We start from the raw sequence: 19,598 nt of genomic DNA, 5'->3' as shown, positions 1-19,598 counted from the left end.
GAATTTTCCCCATGCTTGAACTTTGAGCTTTCTATATACCAGTACATTCTCCCCCCCCAAAAAAAATCTTTCTTTGGAACAATGTCCTCTTACTCTCTTAAACAAACATTTCCAAACAATGACACCCCCTGGCTGTTTTTGTCAAACCAAACACAGTCTTTTGCAGAAAACAACTTTTTGCCAAGTCACCTCCTGAGTAACTCGTGATGTGACACTCGCAAATCCACATGCATCCGTTTATGCAAATGATCCCGGCAATAGGAAAACATACGTTAAATCAAAACCAGGAAGTGCAACCACTGTTGTACATGCATGACCAACACTCCAATAACTGAACTTGGCACAAGTGGGTAGGTATTTGCATTTCTGTTCACATGAGGGATTTTTCTTTGTTTTAGGACTCTTTTTCATTTGCCCTCTGACTATCAAACAAACTTCCTTCCTCCACACACTCACAGTAAAAACAGACGCAAACAAGCCAAAGAAAGCTTATGGGTATTGATGAAAAAAAAAACACACACAAAATCAGTCACCTGAAACAATGAAACCTCATCTAAAATATGTTTTGCATAAGAATACAAGTAGTTCAGTCAAACAATGACTGAGAAAAGCGTAATGTGACTTAAAGGGAGCAAAATGTTCAATGAACCAGCCAAGAGGCTGGCAATAAAACACATACATGGCCTACTGCTTGCATAAAGGCCTAGGGATAGAAAGAAACTTACTGAAATGATTTCAGTGCTCAGCACAATTTTGAGCACAGGGGCCATAATCTGGGCAAGGAAATAGCCAAAGATGACATTCAAAAGATAATACCATGAAGGAAAAGAAAGAGAAAGGAAGTGATTTTGGGGGGGGTTTCCACAGGGCATCCTTCCTGCTAGAATGACCTTCCAGTTTGAAAGCAGTATTAGCAGATTTCTACGTGGATGAATACATCATGTTTTATTTGAAAGTCAAGGTGGGAAAAATGATAGAACCACATCAATATTTCATTTTGAATCACAGAATAAGGCAAGTCGGGAATGTTTGCAAGGAAACGCTTTGATCTCCTCACAATTGTTCGCTGTGTTAATGGTGGAGCAGGAGAGGCATATCGATTTATTATTAATGAAGCTACCGAATGGAAATTTTGAAAGAAGATAAAATGCCCTTTTTTCGACCACTGAATTAAAATCATAAAGTTTTACTGGAGGACCAGACAAAAAAGAACAAAAAAGATCAATAAAAGTATCGTGCATGTACACTGACGGGAGTCAGAAGAAATGTTTGTACAGTTTTATTCTTTCACTGAACCAAACACTTCATATTTCAACAATTTTCAATGACGACCCTAAATGCTGGTCTTGTATCCAGATTGCATTTTGCTGGAAGCCCACTTGTGCAGGTAAAACATGTGATGATACATACATAATTACACCGCTCATTGACTGAAACTGTTACATATTAAAAAGGATATGCTGGATCAGCATTTGTTTTTGAAGTGAAACGTTACAATCATGATTTGCCTTGGTGGGATGACAATGTAAGCCCCTTTCACTGCCAGAGAAAATTCCAAAACTGGAATTGACATGTATTAAATCACTGCAAAGCATGCATTCTACCTGGTGGGGCTGATTGAAACGAGCTCTCTGGAAGTGCATCCACTTTGGTTCTCGGTACGAGTCCCGATAGAAGTTGTTCCGATAGAAGTTCTCTGTGCGATATGAGTTCGAGTGGTACCCCATATCCCGATGGTAACCAAAATCATGGTGGTATCCTTCGTCTCGACGGTACTGCTGGTGAGGGTTGCTGCCATTCATGTAGGCTCCTGCCGGTCCCCTGTCTGAGCGGTTACCGGTATTTCCAGGGGTTTTCATGTGCTTAGGAGGTTGCGGCTGTGACTGCTTCTTATTAGTCTCCATATTCAGCTTTTCAAAATGGCAGTCAAATTACTGTACCTCAACAGGCCACTTCTTACTCTGGTATCTTTCACTCAAATACTGAATACAAACGTCCACCAGATGATTAACACAGGTGTAGTCTTATTTCCAGCCACAAGTCAGTGAATACTACATGTATCTATGAGAAAACAGACTTTGCAAGAATCCAACCACCTGGTTAATGCTTGAAGAATTTTCTTCCAACTACAGCGACTGCAAATGTTCGACACGACAGCCAACAGTAAGTTCTACGAAGAACCGCTAAATCCTCCCTTCGTTTTTGGCAGAGGGGTGAACACAAGGAAGTGGCCTGCCGGCAAACTTAACACCGCACTGTAACTGACAGATGATTATCTGATTTTGGAAACAGGAAAGAAAAATGAAGCCTTGCAGCATCCAATCCCTTGAACCACGAGTGGGAAGTGCACAGGAAACACTGCTGGTATCCAATGCATTCCAGACAACACAAAGACAATGGGAAATGAAATGATAACCAGCACAAAAGCCTACTTTCAATCACTCACTTTCATTCTACATTTATGCATCGTACTCTTGCTGGTACATGTACATGTACATTGTTATGCTTTCTCAGTTCCTCAGTAAGACACAGTACTTGAATTTCACACCACATGTATGTTTGAAATTATGTAATTATACAAACACGCCCTGGTGTCCACAGAAATGTGATTTTTTTTGCCTGAAAATTAAAAAATATTATGGAAGAATGGAAGCAGAAATCAATATGATTTTGAAATTTAATGTGTGAACAAGATTGGTCTTAAGACTACAAATTTCTTACTTTCCACCCCACTGAACAAATTGCACATCAGAAACTGGGTACCATGATGTATCTGTAATTTCAGTTTTTTAGGAAATTTCACATATCTGAAATGTTTTTCCTAAATCTCTTTATCACGCCACCTTGACATCTCTCCACTGTCTTGACAGTCTTTAAACTGCATTAATGATACACGTTTATTTGACACACTTTTCTTTCGTAAGGAATCCATGGTTTCAGGACCCAGAACAAATAATGTTGCCGGTGACGATTTCAAAATTTGTCAAAATCACAGGTCTTGAAATGCATGGGGTTTGGTTACAGTGAAAATCAAACTTCACCCCTTGCCTAGAACACAAGGCTGGAAATGCAGCTGTTTCAGACACCTCTTGGAAATTTCATTTCAGTGTCAGATGTTTACACAAATAATTTACCCAGAAGTCATGAAATATTCGTATATGGCATTTCTACATGCACTGGGCAATAAAAAATCCACTCCAACAATGTGGATAAAATGTAGGCATGCTAAATGAAGCGGACTGGAAACAAAACAGTTAGTAAAAATGAAAATGTTGACTGTTGAACAAAGCTCCAAATGATCACTACACCTGCAAACACTCAAGTCATATGAAGATTCTTGACCCTCTCTGACTAAATTTCCCTTCTTCCAAAAAAGCCAATTTCCCAGAACTGCCAAGACAGATATGCTTCAGCAAAAAAAAGGGGGAAACCTAACTTCTTAAACCTCTATGACATGTCATGTTAACAAGAGCAGCGGCACAAGTAAGACAGTTATCTCTACTGCCCCCTCCCCCACACCCCAAGGGTTACTAAACCATCACAGCATCAACCAACCTATTAGAGTACCAGTGTAGGTGCACTGCGCATGCAACGCAAGAAACGTGCTGTGCATTCAATGAAACGACGGGTCAAAAGTTAAAAGCAATTCGTCCACCTGCAGGCTTGCTTTACACTGAAACTGTCCGCAAAGCAACCTTGTGGACGTGCAACTTCAGTTTTGTACGCAGCTTCAAACATCAAAAATGGTTAGCAATCTTTTAATTTGTCAAATATATGACATCCAAAAAGTTATACGTATTTCACAGTGGGTGAACCATGAGGACTGATTTTCATTTCTGGGCAAACTACACGTAACTTCTGATAGTTCAGAAACAAAATACTCAAAACGCTTCAAAAAATCTCAAAGTCCCAGGTATATTTGCCATTGTATCCAAATATTTACAGTACAATTATCCTGATTTTCTGAAAACCTTTGATGAAGGCGCTTGATGAAAACTGATGCAATGACAGTGGAAATGGAGTCTATAAAAAATGTACATTTGCACACTCATTTTGACAAAGTGTACCTCTTCCAGTGTGTTATCAGAAATCAACATTTTCAGACACCTTGGAAAATTTCCAGCCCCCCCAAAATCATCACATATACATATATAATAAGGAGTTGTCTTTTCCAACTGAGTTCCTGGGAAATTCGAGGTGGGTAAGAGCAGAACCTGATTAGAATCTCGTCAGTGAGCCAGACAAGAACGTGGCAGGTCAAGATTGTGCCCAGGATAAAAATAACCTGCACTTCATGCATGTTGAGTACTGGGTGCAGCAGATGCATTCAAAAACACCCCAGGCATTGACGGTCAGGCTTTTCAAAAACAAACAGTCTGTTCATTTCTTCAGCCTTTTTTCTCCTTCACTCTCTCCACATCCACTATTAAAAAAAAAAAAATGCTTATGACTGTGTGCTGTTGACACAAGAACACTGAAGACATTGACGTGTACATTTCATACATGTTGTCTGACGTGTCTCACAGCAAAACATTTCTCCACATCTTTCAAGAGATATCAAATGAGGATATGAATCAAGATAAATCTGATGGATTGGGCGCAGTCAATTAATCAATTAGGGATCCTTCTCCCGTCATGAGACAATAGAGACTGGTGATCCATCTACATGTACTTTTTCCTTTCCCAGTCTTTTGTACACTGTAAAACATGAATCAATCAGCACTAATTCAAGCCAATTTACCACTCAACAATGAGCAATTTATGCCTGATTCTAAGCTCAGCATTCTCCTCTGCTATTTATTGAAGCCTGTTTGCTGCATCAAGGCTTTCAAGCCAATCAAAGAAAAGTGAAATGCAAAAAATGGCAGCAAAATGCAAGAGAAGTTGACAGTCAGCTACGATTTCATGTTGTTTTTACAACTGCCACACGATACAGAAAATTCCATCAGTCTAATTTCACTGGGAGAAACTCTTATTCTGAAAGCCCATTACACATCATTATGCATATGAATCTCAGCATTTTTAAAAAAATGCTCCGAAGTTTAACAACCCAATAAAAATCACTTCACCAAGATTGTGATTCTGAACAAGATCAACCGACTGTGTGATATGAAAAAATAATGGCCATCCAGGTCCTTTCATTTTCAGTCTGGTCTGAGAGTGACGTACATACCCGGTACATGTAACCCCCAAGGTGATGTCAAGTCAGAGATATGTCAACCAAATCATCAAACTGCGGCAGATCCAAAACAAGATAAAAAAACAGGACTTGAAACCGAGAAATAGACCAGCTCCATCCACACAGAGCCAGGGCAACAGAAGGAAGGGAAAAAGACGTCAATTTGGCACTCCTGTCCCAAGGCTGAACACAGGGCATCTTTTACGAGATCTCATTACCAAATACATTTGTTTCTGATTAGAAAAAAAAAATTGCATGTACCAGGTAGTGCGTGATAGCTGTTGGGGTAAGACACGTCTAGCACCTTGGGGGATGGGGGATATGAGTGCATGCATAGGACGTGTGGGCACTGGGCAGGCAAGGAACTACCTGTACAAAGGAAATTCAGGAAATTGCATCAGGTATGATTTAGCGAAGGGGGTTCCCTGTTCTGCTTTGAAGTAATGGGGAAAGGGGGAGGGAATTGAGATGAAAAGTTGTGTAAGATTAACGAGAAGAGGTAAATTGCAAGGAAAATGACTGATTAGTGAGCTAAAACAGTAATTATGAAATACCTGTTTTGATTGACAGATTGAGCTGATAACTAGAATTAAACAGATGCATTCAACATTCAGAAGGGCTTGCAATGCACTTTTTGTTCCCATTCAAACTTCCATCCCAAAATGGGTGCCTGATCAGAACTTTTCAATCTACACTTTTCCTGTGCACTCAAACAATTCTATGCCACAGAAGAAACTACAGGGACTCATTTAATTTCTTGAAGTCTGGGTTCCATGATGGCCCTGAAATTATAAAAGCTACAAATTTCACTGTCAAGGGATTTCCGTATCAGGTTTTTATTTTCATTCCCTGAGCACCGATTTGATTGGATGGACACAAACATTAAGTTCTATTTATTCAGGATTTATGTAAAATTTATAGCAAACAAGACAACCAACAAATATCAAACTGTGTACCCCCGGGGGTGACCAGAAAAATACAAAGAATAAACAGGAACTGATATTTGATAGAGGCAGAATTCTTCTAAAAGGCTTCTTTCAAAAACAGATTCTGCTACGATGGAAGCATCGGACCCTCTGACTGGCAATTCACTGACAAACACGAGTGGAAGTCTGAGGGAGAACCTGTACTTACCCCAGTCGGTGGAGTGTGGGAGGTATACGCTGGGTAAGGCTGGGGCGCGGGCTGGGGTTGATACCTGGGAGCACCATGAGGTGAGACAGACTGTGGCACCCCCTGAGGCACCACGGCAGGGCGGGGGAAGAACTGCGTCCAGCCCTGGGAGGCCGCGGCAGCCGCTGCTACGGCAGCTTGGTTCTGCCACACAATGGGATGGTGAGTCTGCGGAGACATGGCACGCTTGGCTATGTAAGGTATTCTCTGCTGCTGTTGCTGGTAAGAAATGGACACGGATAGAAAAATTGCTGGAAAATTAAGCAATGCCAGAGGACTCAGGAGTAAAAAGAATTTTACACATTTACACCTGGTTTATTCCCTACAGGCTGGATTTGAAAAGGGAGGTGAAAAAAAGATGATAGAAGTTGGTCATTTTTTGAAGGTTGTGTTGTAGCATTTTTAAGGTAAAGAATGCCTTTTTTTCAGTCCCAAGAATCCTTCAATGGTGAATAAAACTTCAAAAGCTTCTAAAATCCATTTCTCAAATACACTTACATGCATTTGTCAGTACATTCTCTGTATTTGTTTTTTTCTTGTTGAAGTTCCTACGATGAGCCTCTAAGAGCAGAAATTTCAACCCATGGTTTGTCATTTTTTAACAACCACTTTCACTATTCAAACCTCAATAGAATTATTTTACTTTCCATGATTTCCATCAGTAAAAGAGGTGAGGCCCCACAGTGGGGATTAACTGAGCCACAATGAAAAACAATGTCATTGGAAGCATTTCATGGTATCTAGAGAAGGTCCACTGACTGTTTCTCCTCTACGTCATATTTCAGAGTGCACTTGAAAAAAAAAAAACTGGGCTTTCTGTTTGACATCTCACTCGGTTTATTTGAATGAGTAATTTTAACAGCATGTGAGGGAAAATATTAAGGGTGCCTACTGGTTTACAATGTGTGAGAGATTTTTCAAAACCATTAACTCCAAAGTGGCTCTGGCGACGTGGGACTCATTTTGTTCGGTTGGGTCCCATTTCATCATTCCTGCTGCATTATTACTCCATTACCGTGGATTCAAGTCCTGCAGGTGCTTTCTAATACAAAAACTGAGTGCATGTCTGGCTAGCTAGTCTAATTGCCTTAGATGTCTAGACAGACTGTGTTTGGATATTCATCCCGAAGATAGTAGGAGTATGGAGGAGTAGGTGAAGACCTTCCTCCTAATGAGTGCATTGCAGAATGGTGCCAGTCCTCAGGATATAGTGATAAACGTGTCTGCGCGCTGCCAAAGATGTCTGTCAATTAACAGGATATTCTTGGGAAAAGATTATGGAGTTTGGGTTTTATCATGTCATTGACCATAGACACAATCAATTTATGTGTTTCATTTGACAAGAATATCACAGAGTTGGAATTTTAACATTCCCAACCGAAAAGGAACTAAAATAAAAGAACAAAAGTTCCTTCAAACTTTACTTTCTAAGAACCGCGTAAAATAGGTTAACTGCTGACAACAGTTGAGTCAATGAAATTTTACTACGAAGAGAACATGTGTATGATGGTTTTGCACAAACCACTTCGCATAGGTGAGTTCGTAATGCACAAAACCTACATGTACATGGCACAAAACTAACAGAAATCCAGCCTGTATTTAAAAATGAGTAATTTACTGTGATCAACGTAACCATGGAGATGTCATACAAACTTCAAAAGGCCACTGCCAATGTTTTCTCTCTTCTGTCCTGCTTATAAGTCATGACCACCAACACACTGACCTTCAACCCACAGGGCCCTAACAACTGCCCCACAACCCACCCATATTTGAGGGTCAAGGGGTCCACCCTAGCCCCATACCACTTTGGGCAGGGGGGGAGGTTAAGCTAAGAAGAGTCCCCCCTCCTCCCATAATAACCCCAAGGGTAACAAGGCTTGGCCCCCTTTCTGACCACAGTGGGCATGCACAGGCTACAGAGTACAATCATCTTCATCTGCTAACAACCTTTCAAGCTGCTAGAGTTGTAATGAGGGAGAAGGTAAGCCCCTTGATTTATTTTTCTTCTCTTGAGGGATGCTTATTTAATTAAGAGCAACTGGACAGAAGGTGAAAGCCTACTAACAAGGTGGAGGGTCGCAGAGGTCTCATAACAGTGACAGCTGAGGATCAAAGACTGGGTTAGCGTTCCAAACTGCAAAACTGAAGCAGAAAATAGGGGTATTTGAAGTGGACGGAATCTAAGTTCAGATCAGGACGGAATCTAAGTTAAGATCAGAGCTGTATTTCGTAGCACTATCTAACAGTTTTGTACAAAGGTTGTGCTTACGATCCACCTTGACCAGAAGCACCCCCTCATTGGGTGAAAAGATCCACATTGATCAGGAGTGTTCATTTTCTTGGTACAATGCAAGTGTAACGCATGCATTTCATGGTCGTTCGTGAACTAGCAAGGTGCAGTTCCTACCAAAGAAGCCTCTGTTGCTAGGAAAACTACGCCCTCTCTTGGTCCAGCTCGGGGCTCATGGAGGCAAATAATTTACTAGTGCTGAAGCCCTATTTTGTGGCAGCGATGTACTAACAGTAGTCCATGCATGGAGATTTTCATTATTACTGGTATATACAGTACATATCTGCCAACCTGTCGTACTCCTTGCTGAGGTCAGGCATCACCACATAATAGATTAGAATTTTAAATGAACTGAGGGCTCATTTAAATACCTTTGAATCTATTGTGTGGTAATGCCTGACCTCAGGAAGGAGTACGACAGGTTGGCAGGTCTGTATATATAGGCTACATGTACACATACATCACTGATTCAACCATTTTTTCCTTATGGAGGTTAAGCCTCCATTGCATTAGAAAAGTCAATGCAATTTTTCAATAAACAAGATCAGACCAGCTAACAGGCATCAGGTGTCTACCTCCATGTTCACAACCTACAACATATTCATTTCTAAGAATGCTACTTTTTAACAACTAACAGACATTAACTTACTCTTTTTCAAAGTTACATGTTCCTCTGGAAAGATGCACATAAGCATCCTCATTTTGGATACGTATCCTTATATTTTGCAAACCGATATCTCACACCAAAATATCCCATATTAATCAGAAAATATCAAGTCACCCACCTGCAGAAACTGTTGTCAACCTAATTACATGAAAAATCAGATATGTTTTCAGTCCCTTCAAGGAAACGCCCAACACACTGACATCGATACAAATGTCTCATACATACAACTGGTTTCAGTTTACAATCACTTCAAAACTACTTTTCTTAGAATTTAAATACATGTACCGGTACATGTATGCTTATCCTACGGTTTCATTTTGTGCTCAACACATGCATGCAAGAGGAGTGCATGTACATGTACACCATAAAGCTGATTTTTGTTTATTTGGGGGGAAAATTGAAAGATACACGTAGACCTACTTGTAGGTCTACATGTAGAACTACGTGAGAACTTTTAAACCCCAAATTCACTGCACGCTGCATTACAAATTAAAACTGTCAAAAAATGTATCCCCCTCATCAATTGAAAAGAGCAGCACTGGTCAGTCGTTAGTGAACCAGCGAAATTCAGTTCCGACTAAACGGGCCTCCCTTGCTCAGGAAGTAACACCCTCTCTTGGTCTAGCTCGAGGCCCATCATCCCACAAACATTCCTTCCTCTCAAAATATTGCACTTCATACAACAAGCAATTAAAAATTAAAAAAATACAACGACAGTGCTTAACCACCATTGGCTACGCTGCTGAGCACTGTCAATGGGACAAAGGAGCAATATGTCTCCTCTTCCCCTAATTCCACTGGAGATATACACGTAGAAAACAAAGAAACTAATAGTAACACTTCGAAATTATTGAGACTTGCACCCTCACTGTAAATCCAGCCCTCCTACCCATCCCTCTATAGTGTGACGTGGAATCCTGAAATGGCCGCTGAGAGTACTGCACAAACACTTCTCAGAGACAGGACAACCAGACCATATACATGTACATGTAATTGACCTATCGCTGTTTGCCAGTTAGTCACACCCTTTGGACAACCCCGTGGAATTCCATACGTTGAGTTTCGACACATCCCCCATCCAATTTGTACTGGACAGTATTTCATGATCGGTGCTGACACCAGTTTATTGCGATGGATCAATAAGAAAGCGGAAGAGGGAGTCCATTGCAAGTAAAAGGGAATTCATTTCTAACAAGATAAAATTCTATATGACACCAATTGATATTGATGTCAATGTTACTTTACATCAGACAGCCAGTTTGCCTCTTCACATTATAATCATGTTGTAACTGAATACAGGTTTCCCCTCCCCCTAATGTGTCCACCTGTTTCCACAGTTCAATCAATTACACAATGTAGTATGCGCCTGTTAGACAGGTGATTAGCACCTACTTCAAGCAAACCATAATAGCAAAACATGCATAAGCACTCAGCACAATGAAAACCAGCTGGGCATGTCCCTTACAGTCCCTAATCCTCCAATTTCAATATGATTTTAAATACATCCTAGGGGGTTCAGGTTAATTAATAACAAATTTGGACCATCAAGAAGGATAGTTAGTATGCTCTTGGATTTGGGCAATGAACACTGGAAGACTGAGCTGAATTTGTCCACAAACTCAAAATAGGCCATGATAATTTTTGAGGGGAGGGGGGATAAAAAGAAATGAATTTGATTGTTGAAAGGTTCTGGGAAAAAGTACCAACATGCCCAAATGTCACATATAAATATGCAGATGAATGACCTGTAATAATGGGTGAACAAAATGATGATATCAGTTGTTTTTTTTCCCATGAGCACACACTACCGATGCACACAATAGGCGTAACCTCAAGTCCATTTTGTTGTAAGTGACCACATACGATCTGTCTCGGGTTAGCCACCCAACCAAATGTCATTTGTATAAAATGCAGTGACTGATAAATGCTAGGTACCACACTTCCTTCTTGGAAATGTCAATTCTGATGTAACATTGACTTATTATTACCAAGTTGTTTGACCCCGAACACAAACTATGAACGGTGAAAAATAATAAAAAATCTCCCAGGGTATTACAAAATAAACATTTGCTGATGGTGATTTGGCAAGTGCATAATGTTTGCTCATATCTCACCAGATACAATTTGACAAACCGAATAAAAATCACCTTTTTAAAGTGTAAATTATAAAAACAAAACAGCAGGGATGTACTATTCCAAAAAGGCTAGTGCCAAATCACCCCCAGGTCATTGATATTTCCTCGTGCCCATGTATAACCCCGTAACATTAACAGCACAAAGGGGCACCAAGCTGTGTTGATATCTGTGAACAAAATTACACATTGCGATCTCCTTTACAGTGGCAGCTATATGCTGCCCTCTGTTGATGACAGGGCGATTGAGTTAATATTATTGGCAGCTCCCAAGGTGAACTTGCAAGGTGAGGATCTGACAGGACTTTACTTCCTTTTATTAAGGGTGTGAGCCTCAAGCTGGACCAGGAGAGGGCGCAATTTTCTTAGCAACGGAGGCTCCTTTGGTCAGACGTGAACTTGGCTGGTTCACGAATGACTGTGAAATGGACATGATATGATCCTTTCACCACCAACAAAATGAACACTCCCAGCCAATATCGCTCTTTTCACCTGATGAGGGGATGCTTCTGCTCAAGGCAGATAAGGGGCACTGTCTAAAGAGGACCATTTGTGGACACTTTGAGTGATCAGCTTCACAGTGCTTCACAGTATCAAGAAATGCACAACAGACAAGGCCTAAATCAAAGACATTATGCATATTTGAGAGACACATGTGACACTCACTGAATATTGGAGATCTTAAATGAAAGTAAACATCTGTGTATTTCCCAAGAACTCAGCTTGGTTAAACTTGGCCTATAGGTTAATTAATAAAATAAGTTTCATATAATGGCAGAAAATACGTAACTCCTCTTCTTATTCTGGCTGAAGTTCCCAAGAAGAAAAAATGGCGGTTTCATATGGTTACTTAAAGGGCATTTCAAGCATAGGAGTTCCCACAATTCCAATGCCCATAACTGGCAAATCTTTCCACGCACAAAAATTACACACTTGGTCAATCTAAAGAAGGAAAACACAAACAGCATTAATGACTGCTGTCTCACTGAGTGAAGAGAGTAACAAGTCCTTATTTTCCTCCGCCAACCCCCCTTCCACGAGCCCGAGTCAATGCCCCCTCCCCTATCCCCACCCCTCCCCATCCTCTAGCCCAAATACTTACTGACAAATGATGTTGCGGTATCGGTCTGACTGTGTACGTTACTGGTGCAGCAGCCAGTGACGGCGATGTTCTCGATTTCAGGACTGTCACCGATCTGTTTTGTTGTGTAAGCTGCAATTGAAATGAGATGGGATGTTACTTAGAAATGCAGCTTTTCAAAGTTACGAATCTTATCACAAAAGGAGAGTTTACATCTTCTCTTTGTTACATAAATGACAATTTGAATGATTACAACTTTGGATTTCAAACATGAATTGGCCCTATTCACAAGTTGACCACACCATATTGAAAGCAAAGACAACTTTTTATTTTGGGAAACAAAGAATGAACAAAAAGTCCACCAAGAATGCAATGGATAGTGGATGCTATCGTCACTACTGCCCAAGGTTCTGCACCCTGCCGGCTAAACTGCTAAATCCTGCATGAGCTTGAATGCTGAAGAGACAGTTTAACTGAGTTTATCAGAAATGTGGGAATCTGAAATGTGTCCAGCAGTAACTTGTAAATGGACTGACTACTGAGGGGGGTATAGGTATAGTACCTCCATCACCTTGGTCCAACTAAGGTCAAACTCTGAACACCAGGTCAGAAAAAAAGTCATCTGTGTAATGCAAGTGGTAGGTCAGCCACATTCCAACGGTCATCCATGGACACAATTTGGACATGGCCTCACTGACTGATGGATGTCAGGGACACTCTGCTTTGTCCACAATAGGCAAAAGTAGAACCTTGTTCCACTCCAGTTGTCCCAACCAGATTATCATGATTCTTGCAGACATTTCTAAAAGCTGCAGCATATAGATTAGTAGATTTGCTTCAATTTATTAAAGATTAAAAGCCTAGGAATCTACATGCACTCCAAAAAATCCCCATCTTCAGATTAATTCTTTTAATAATAAAGCCCTTTTGAGAGATATCCTCGATACGGCATACCCAAGTGTGTGTCATTAATTCTTGGAGTTGCTGGTGTTAATTACTTAAAAGGTAACATCCTCTTTCCCAGGTTCTTTGGACAGTGCCATTCAACCTCCATAGGCCTTGGCATTAGGGGTGCAGGCAGCTTGGATAATGAATGTAGCAGTTAATTCTGCTTTCAGAAGATCTCGGATAATCCCTACAAAGTACAAAATTAAGACTAACAGGAAGTTGTTACTAAGTATTACACTTGCTATAAAAATTGTGATGGTATTTTCAGCTAATGCCAAAGTTCACATTATCTGCTATCTTTGGACAAAACCCATGCATTTGGGCATTTGAAAGAGTACAAATCTCTTCAGCAGACCACTTTCAGTGCTTTTGGGATTAGTGGGTTAAAAAGACTGAAATCAGTATACAAGTAATATGACAATGTCTGCAGCAGTTTGGTTACGGTTCAAGAATTGATTTCATGTTTAATGGAACAGTTGTTGGGAAACTCTAAATGTCAGCATCTGGCCTCATGACATGAATTACTGACCATCTGCCATCAATGTCAAGAATGTTCCTCCTGTCAAGGGATCTGATCCCCTCACCCTACTGTTCACTTCACTGGCTTGCCAGTCTGATGGGCCGTTCAGAATTATGGACAGTGCAGTGGGAACTTGCATTCACAGGACAGCTTGTGCACTTGGCAAGGAATTTGGAATTTATCTTGATATATTGTAAGATTGTTTTAAATTTTATCTCCTTATTTACAAGCGCTAGTAGCTCATTTTTAGGTGCTTTGCCACCCCTTTAAGAATTGGCCAATTCTTACTAAGAGGCTTAGGCAGGTGTTTGGCTGTTCGCATGGCATCGCTGTGGTTTGGACAAATCTCGAGAGACGGCCATACACATATACTGTAATGTCTCACCCCATGTGCTGGGATGACATGAATTGTATTGAGAATCCACAATGTAATTGGTTCAGACGCGGGCTTCCCAACCATGTAAGATCCTTGATTGCCGACCCTAATCGTCTTCCTGCTTTCCTGTTGAATGTTCCCATGCCCTTGACTGAAATGCTTGGAGGATTTTTCTAGCAAGCTAAAACCAGTAAGTATAACCGCCACGGTCATGGAAGCTCTGGGGCACATCTTCGTGTAGAATTTGTAATGGAATAACCCTGAAAATCTTGATCTTGCCTACGAAAATAAAAAGGTCTCCTTTGAATTTAGGCCATTTCAAAAGAATGCTACTTTTTTGCCCCTTCCCTCAAATTTCCAATTTTTTCCTCTTCATATAAAGCAATTACAATGGAGTTTTTAAAGCATTTTTGTTCATTTCAATCATTTCTGGTTTAGAACAATGACATGACTAATCACACAGGATAACATAGAACAACCTGGAACTTAGGAAAGGCATGTGTAAATTTCAGGCACACTCAAAGATTTCAAACTCCCAAAATAACATTGAAAATATCTTTCCTGTCCCATGAAAAAGCAACCTTAAATTTACATTTAACCAATGGCTAAGTCTGATGTCTGACAGTATCATCCCCACCAACCAAGCAATCTCATCTGGTACCTGTACAAATAATCCATGTTGATCTAAGCGTTTCAACAAGTTCACCTCTCTTGTAATAAAACAATCATTCAACAAGTAAAGGCTATCAAAAAACAACCCCTCTTGAGTAAGTTGAATTGGCCAGTAAATGATGGTAAATACTGTACCACATCTTCATGGTGTTGGCGAACTTTGATGTCCGGCAAGAGGTAAAACTACTGCTTGATTTACAGCCTCGCCCAGAGTTCAATATCACAAAGTTGCTTAGCGTAAGTAAACATTCTTAGGGTGCATCTCAGAAGTTAGCACATTCCTTTGTAGGAACACTTGTAATCCAGTCACTTTGAATTTAAGTTCACAGTGAGCAGGCATTTTTGAGCGGGTAATGTCGTACCTGTAGCTGCCCCCCATAAGCTTAAGAACATCTGCTTTCAACAACAGAAAGGAAATATTGTGTGGATGTTGGCAATGTTTGAATCAGTGGGAAGCAACCCAAGTTGAAACGGATGGAATACATTGAGGATGACTCTTCACATCCTGGCATGCACGTACGCAAGTACAACTTAGATCCTGGGACTTGATAAAGGGGTCATCAATAAGATCCAGAATTAAGACCCAGCCGACACGGTCTGCGGATGGCAGGAGAACTTGGGAAACTCCCAATTTACGGACCGTAAACTTGACTGATTGATGACATTGAGTAATGGGATCATACTGTCTGTCTGCCTTTGGTACAAGAGTGAGGGTGATTCATGTGGTGAATGACCACAAAGTGTCAGGATCTTGTTCCCAGGGATAGACTTGATCCAGCCCACCTCTATACCTGCTCGATACACAGATGTCTCAGTAACCGCAGCGGTACCTAAGTTAGACTTTCATCAGATCACTAGAGACGGTTGTGCACAATATCCATGAGCTTATCCCTTAAAAAATAGTAACATTCAAGTTGGTCACAAGAAATAATATAAGAATTTATAAAATATAAACTGGTGAGCTTTTTTGCTGAGTAAAAATTATTCCCTGCCAAGAAAAGTCAGTCAACAAAAAGTGCCAATTTTGAATAAACAAACAAATGATGACCAGCCTATTCCTGCTGCACATGTATCTTTCTAGCAACCATCGTACTGCTTGTGACTGACTCTAAGCTCGGGTCCAAACAAGCCGAAGTCACTGTGGCAAAGAAGTCTTGACTTGAAACAAGTCTACAGGTTTGTAGGATGTGTTTGGAGGGCTTTTCCCACACTGTGAAAGTGGAAAAACTGGCAGTGCTTTCCCAAGGGGGTCCCAGTCAGGGCTTAAGTGGGATAACCTCCAAAAAGTCCAAGGCAAGAAAGTCTCTTCTTACTTGGCTCTGTTCTGCAGAAAGGTAAACCCAGCTTCTATCTGATTCAAATAAACAACACGGTACAAACATGTACGTGTAGTTGGTTCAAGTTCACAGGAAAAGAACCAAGTCTTCTGCCGTGAGTAATATGAACAGTTATGAATAAACACCTGTGACTCTGAAAATACACAGACAAGGGTATGTCCAGTTCATGACAGCCACTCCAGCATGGTTTTGTTTTTACTCACAAACGAGTGAAACATTCCCCTCCCAACCCTACAGGTCAGATGTAAGAAAAGAAATAACACACTTTGTCTGGACTTTTGAGATTAAATACATGTATGTATCATTTCTAAACCTCCTTCATCTCATTTTAAGGAGATTTAAGGCTTCCTATTAAGGACTGCTTTGTGAAACTTCTACTCCTTGACCGTCGGACTCTTTAACAACATGGTGCCCAAGTTTAGAGCATTTTCCTTTACTTTGCAGATTATGGCTTCCGAAGTTCTGAGCAAGAGATAAAGCTGGAGTTGGAGGTGAAACCAAGGTTTGAAAATGACCATGGAGAACCTGTTCTATGCTCTTCCCTTCTGTCGGCAGTGACACAAGGGATGTTTCACGTGAACTACTTCACTGCACATAGGGACAAGACTACCAGCAAACTCAGCCCCAACAATTCCAACACTGCCCCTAGAGTGAGATTGAACAAAAGTGGGCCTTCCAATGAACTAATGACCCCAGACACATGAACTTATTTTCAGAGAGAAATCTTAACATATGGCCTATCCGTGCCTATTCTGGGGCCCTTTGCTTTACAAGAAGATTAAAGGGACAACATGTATGCAACAGTGCAGACAAATGATCATTTCTCTACGTTCAACATTTCTCCACTTTTGGCTTTGTCAATCTTTTGGTTCTCTGACCAAGTGGAATCTTCTTCAAACCAACTTTTGCTACAGTAACATGTAAAAACTGTATAATGAAAGACAGATTAGAGCCTTCACGTGGTCTCTCCACTTACATGTACTCATCTGTACAAATGAATCTGGGGATACGGTAAACTGAAATGAACACCAGCCAAGACAGACCCAAAATTGGGCTGGGTTGTGGATTACTGAGAACAGGTGCATGGGGGGATGCCTGGAATGATACCTCATCTCAAGCACTTATAGTAAATCACAGGTCTCTTTAGGTTTATAATGGCAAGGTTACAGGACCAGCTACAGTTTAGATCTCTGTAATGATGACTTTATCATTCTTTATTTACATGGGTGCTGGCCTCCACTGGCTCCATAGGAAAGTGCCCATGTAAACAAAGTGTGACATCTCAGTACATACACCCATTCCCACCTTCTAACAAGCTGTTGCACAGCTAAGACCACACAGGAAACCAATCACACTTAAGTTAAGCAGTCATCCTAACAGTACACCTTGAAAAAGGAAATGAGCCGTGCCTTTAATAAACTCACAACACATTTTCAAGAAGGGGACTGCCCCTTTAACAGTACTCCACATAGTTAAATGGCTACCACCCTGAAGACACAACTGGTACCGACTGAAAGGGGTGTGCACATACCAACAGGTACATTGCCACAGGGACCATCTCAACATGTCAACATGTCATTCTGTGCTCATCTACATGTACCAAACTGATCAACCATTTTTCAAGCTGAGAAATTCTTGGCAGAAAACCTAGCTGAAGAACAACCTGCAGATATAACCGTGGAGCAATAACCCATGGAAACATTCACACATGTAAGTGGATCGGGGGCATGCTAAAAAAAGAAAACTACCCAAAACATCCCATCCAACGCCTCTCCTGACCCACCCCACATTAAAAAAAATAAATAAAAATGATTAAAAAGAAGCAACTTTCAACTTTCAAACCTTCAACAACATACAAAACATCCTAAACAAAAAATCTTTTGCAAGCTCACTTCAAATATATGATTTCGGAATTGTTGAGGAGTGATCAGGAATATATTCTGAAGTGAGCCTCATGAATGACTCAGGGATACCGACTGCATGAGAAATTAATATACTCTTTCCAAACTTTCCCAGTCCATTTTTCTTTCTGCCAAAGGCATCTTCTTTAACATACCTGCACTCATGATTTACAAGTATCACCCACCAAAAGGCCTTCAGTTAGGTCAAGAGACCACAACCGCTTTGTGGATTTAAAAAAACCACAAACAGGAGAAAGTCACTGGAGCAAATACCACAGGAATGTGAAGCGGGGATTACAAGGGAGAGACCTACTAGCTGGTTACACAATCCAGCCAGCCTGGGAACTGGGCTGGAACTGAAAGATAAGTTTACCCTAGCTGGGGAAAATGAAAGTGCGAAGAAAATTGATTTATGAGGTCTTTGGCAATCCACCTTGGGAAAGATTTGACCGGGAGGAAACCTGAGGGGTTAGCCTTAAGGAGGCCTGGCAATAGAGGACACAAAAGCAATCATGACCACTGTAGAGTTTCCATAGATAAGTATTTCAATAAATGCTCAATCATTACTGTATTTGTACATAGTACATGTACATGTACAATGTACCTGTACATGTCGTGTACATGTACCTCAAACTTTCCAAACATGCAGGTAGGCCTACATTGCCCTGCAAGGGCTGCATGGTTGAGCAAATTTTAACAGATGGAAAAACAGCTTTCTCACTGCCTTCTTCTGTTCTGGGAACACCATGTGACCAAATTTCCCCAATTCAGGAAGGGCAAACAACCACAGGTAATGCTGACTTCTCAGGACACACCTGACAGCATGTCCAGCTGATTGGATTCAGAGTCTTTGGGGAATTTACTCACATCCGCAAAACACTCAGGCCTCATGCCAAAGGATATTGCCGCATGTACATGTACATACATGTACATGTACATGTAGGATGGTGGTTCAGTTTTGAAAATGAACGTAGTGGCCTACATGTTTCCGCATTTCGAGATGAAATTTACAAATACCAAAAATCTTTACTTTTGAAGGAATAAAATATTATTAAAATGTAAACAACAAATAATACTAAAAAGACCCTGCTATTGTTATTTTTTTAAAACAAGGTTGAACTACATGTACATGTATAAAGTCTTGAATTTTAGAATAAATTCTGCATAAGGCTGCAACATGCCAGAACATGTATTTATCAGCTTGATTGAAAATATTATGCCTTTTATTGCAACAAAACCCATGGCCAGAGGAACAACATATCAAAGACCAGGGAATGCTAACACTTCCACGTGCCTAAGATCAAAACCTTTACTCTACAGCT

At 40.6% G+C, this 19,598-nt stretch overlaps 1 protein-coding gene across 6 annotated transcripts in view; it reads right to left on the bottom strand.

Annotated features, from left to right (window-relative positions):
* Window positions 1–19,598, bottom strand: part of LOC110973566 (RNA-binding motif, single-stranded-interacting protein 1-like) — a 134,735-nt gene that overhangs the window by 98,164 nt on the left and 16,973 nt on the right. For 5 of the 6 annotated variants that reach the window (XM_087148043.1, XM_022224467.2, XM_022224468.2 and 2 more), the window contains exons 3-4: window positions 12,544–12,654; window positions 6,314–6,571 (exon numbers count right to left, since the gene is read on the bottom strand). In XM_087148043.1, the coding sequence (XP_087004169.1) occupies window positions 6,314–6,571; window positions 12,544–12,654 (369 nt within the window). Of the gene's footprint in view, window positions 1–1,604; window positions 2,260–6,313; window positions 6,572–12,543; window positions 12,655–19,598 lie in introns of those variants that run through there. The other variant, XM_022224471.2, reaches the window with a different exon arrangement.

This window comes from Acanthaster planci, linkage group LG17 (assembly GCF_054643075.1).
Source record: "Acanthaster planci isolate LZ-2023a linkage group LG17, COTS_SCS, whole genome shotgun sequence".
NCBI classification, from domain to species: Eukaryota; Metazoa; Echinodermata; class Asteroidea; order Valvatida; family Acanthasteridae; genus Acanthaster; species Acanthaster planci.
The sequence above is the reverse complement of the archived record's forward strand: the minus strand, read 5'-3'. Positions and strand labels throughout refer to the sequence as shown.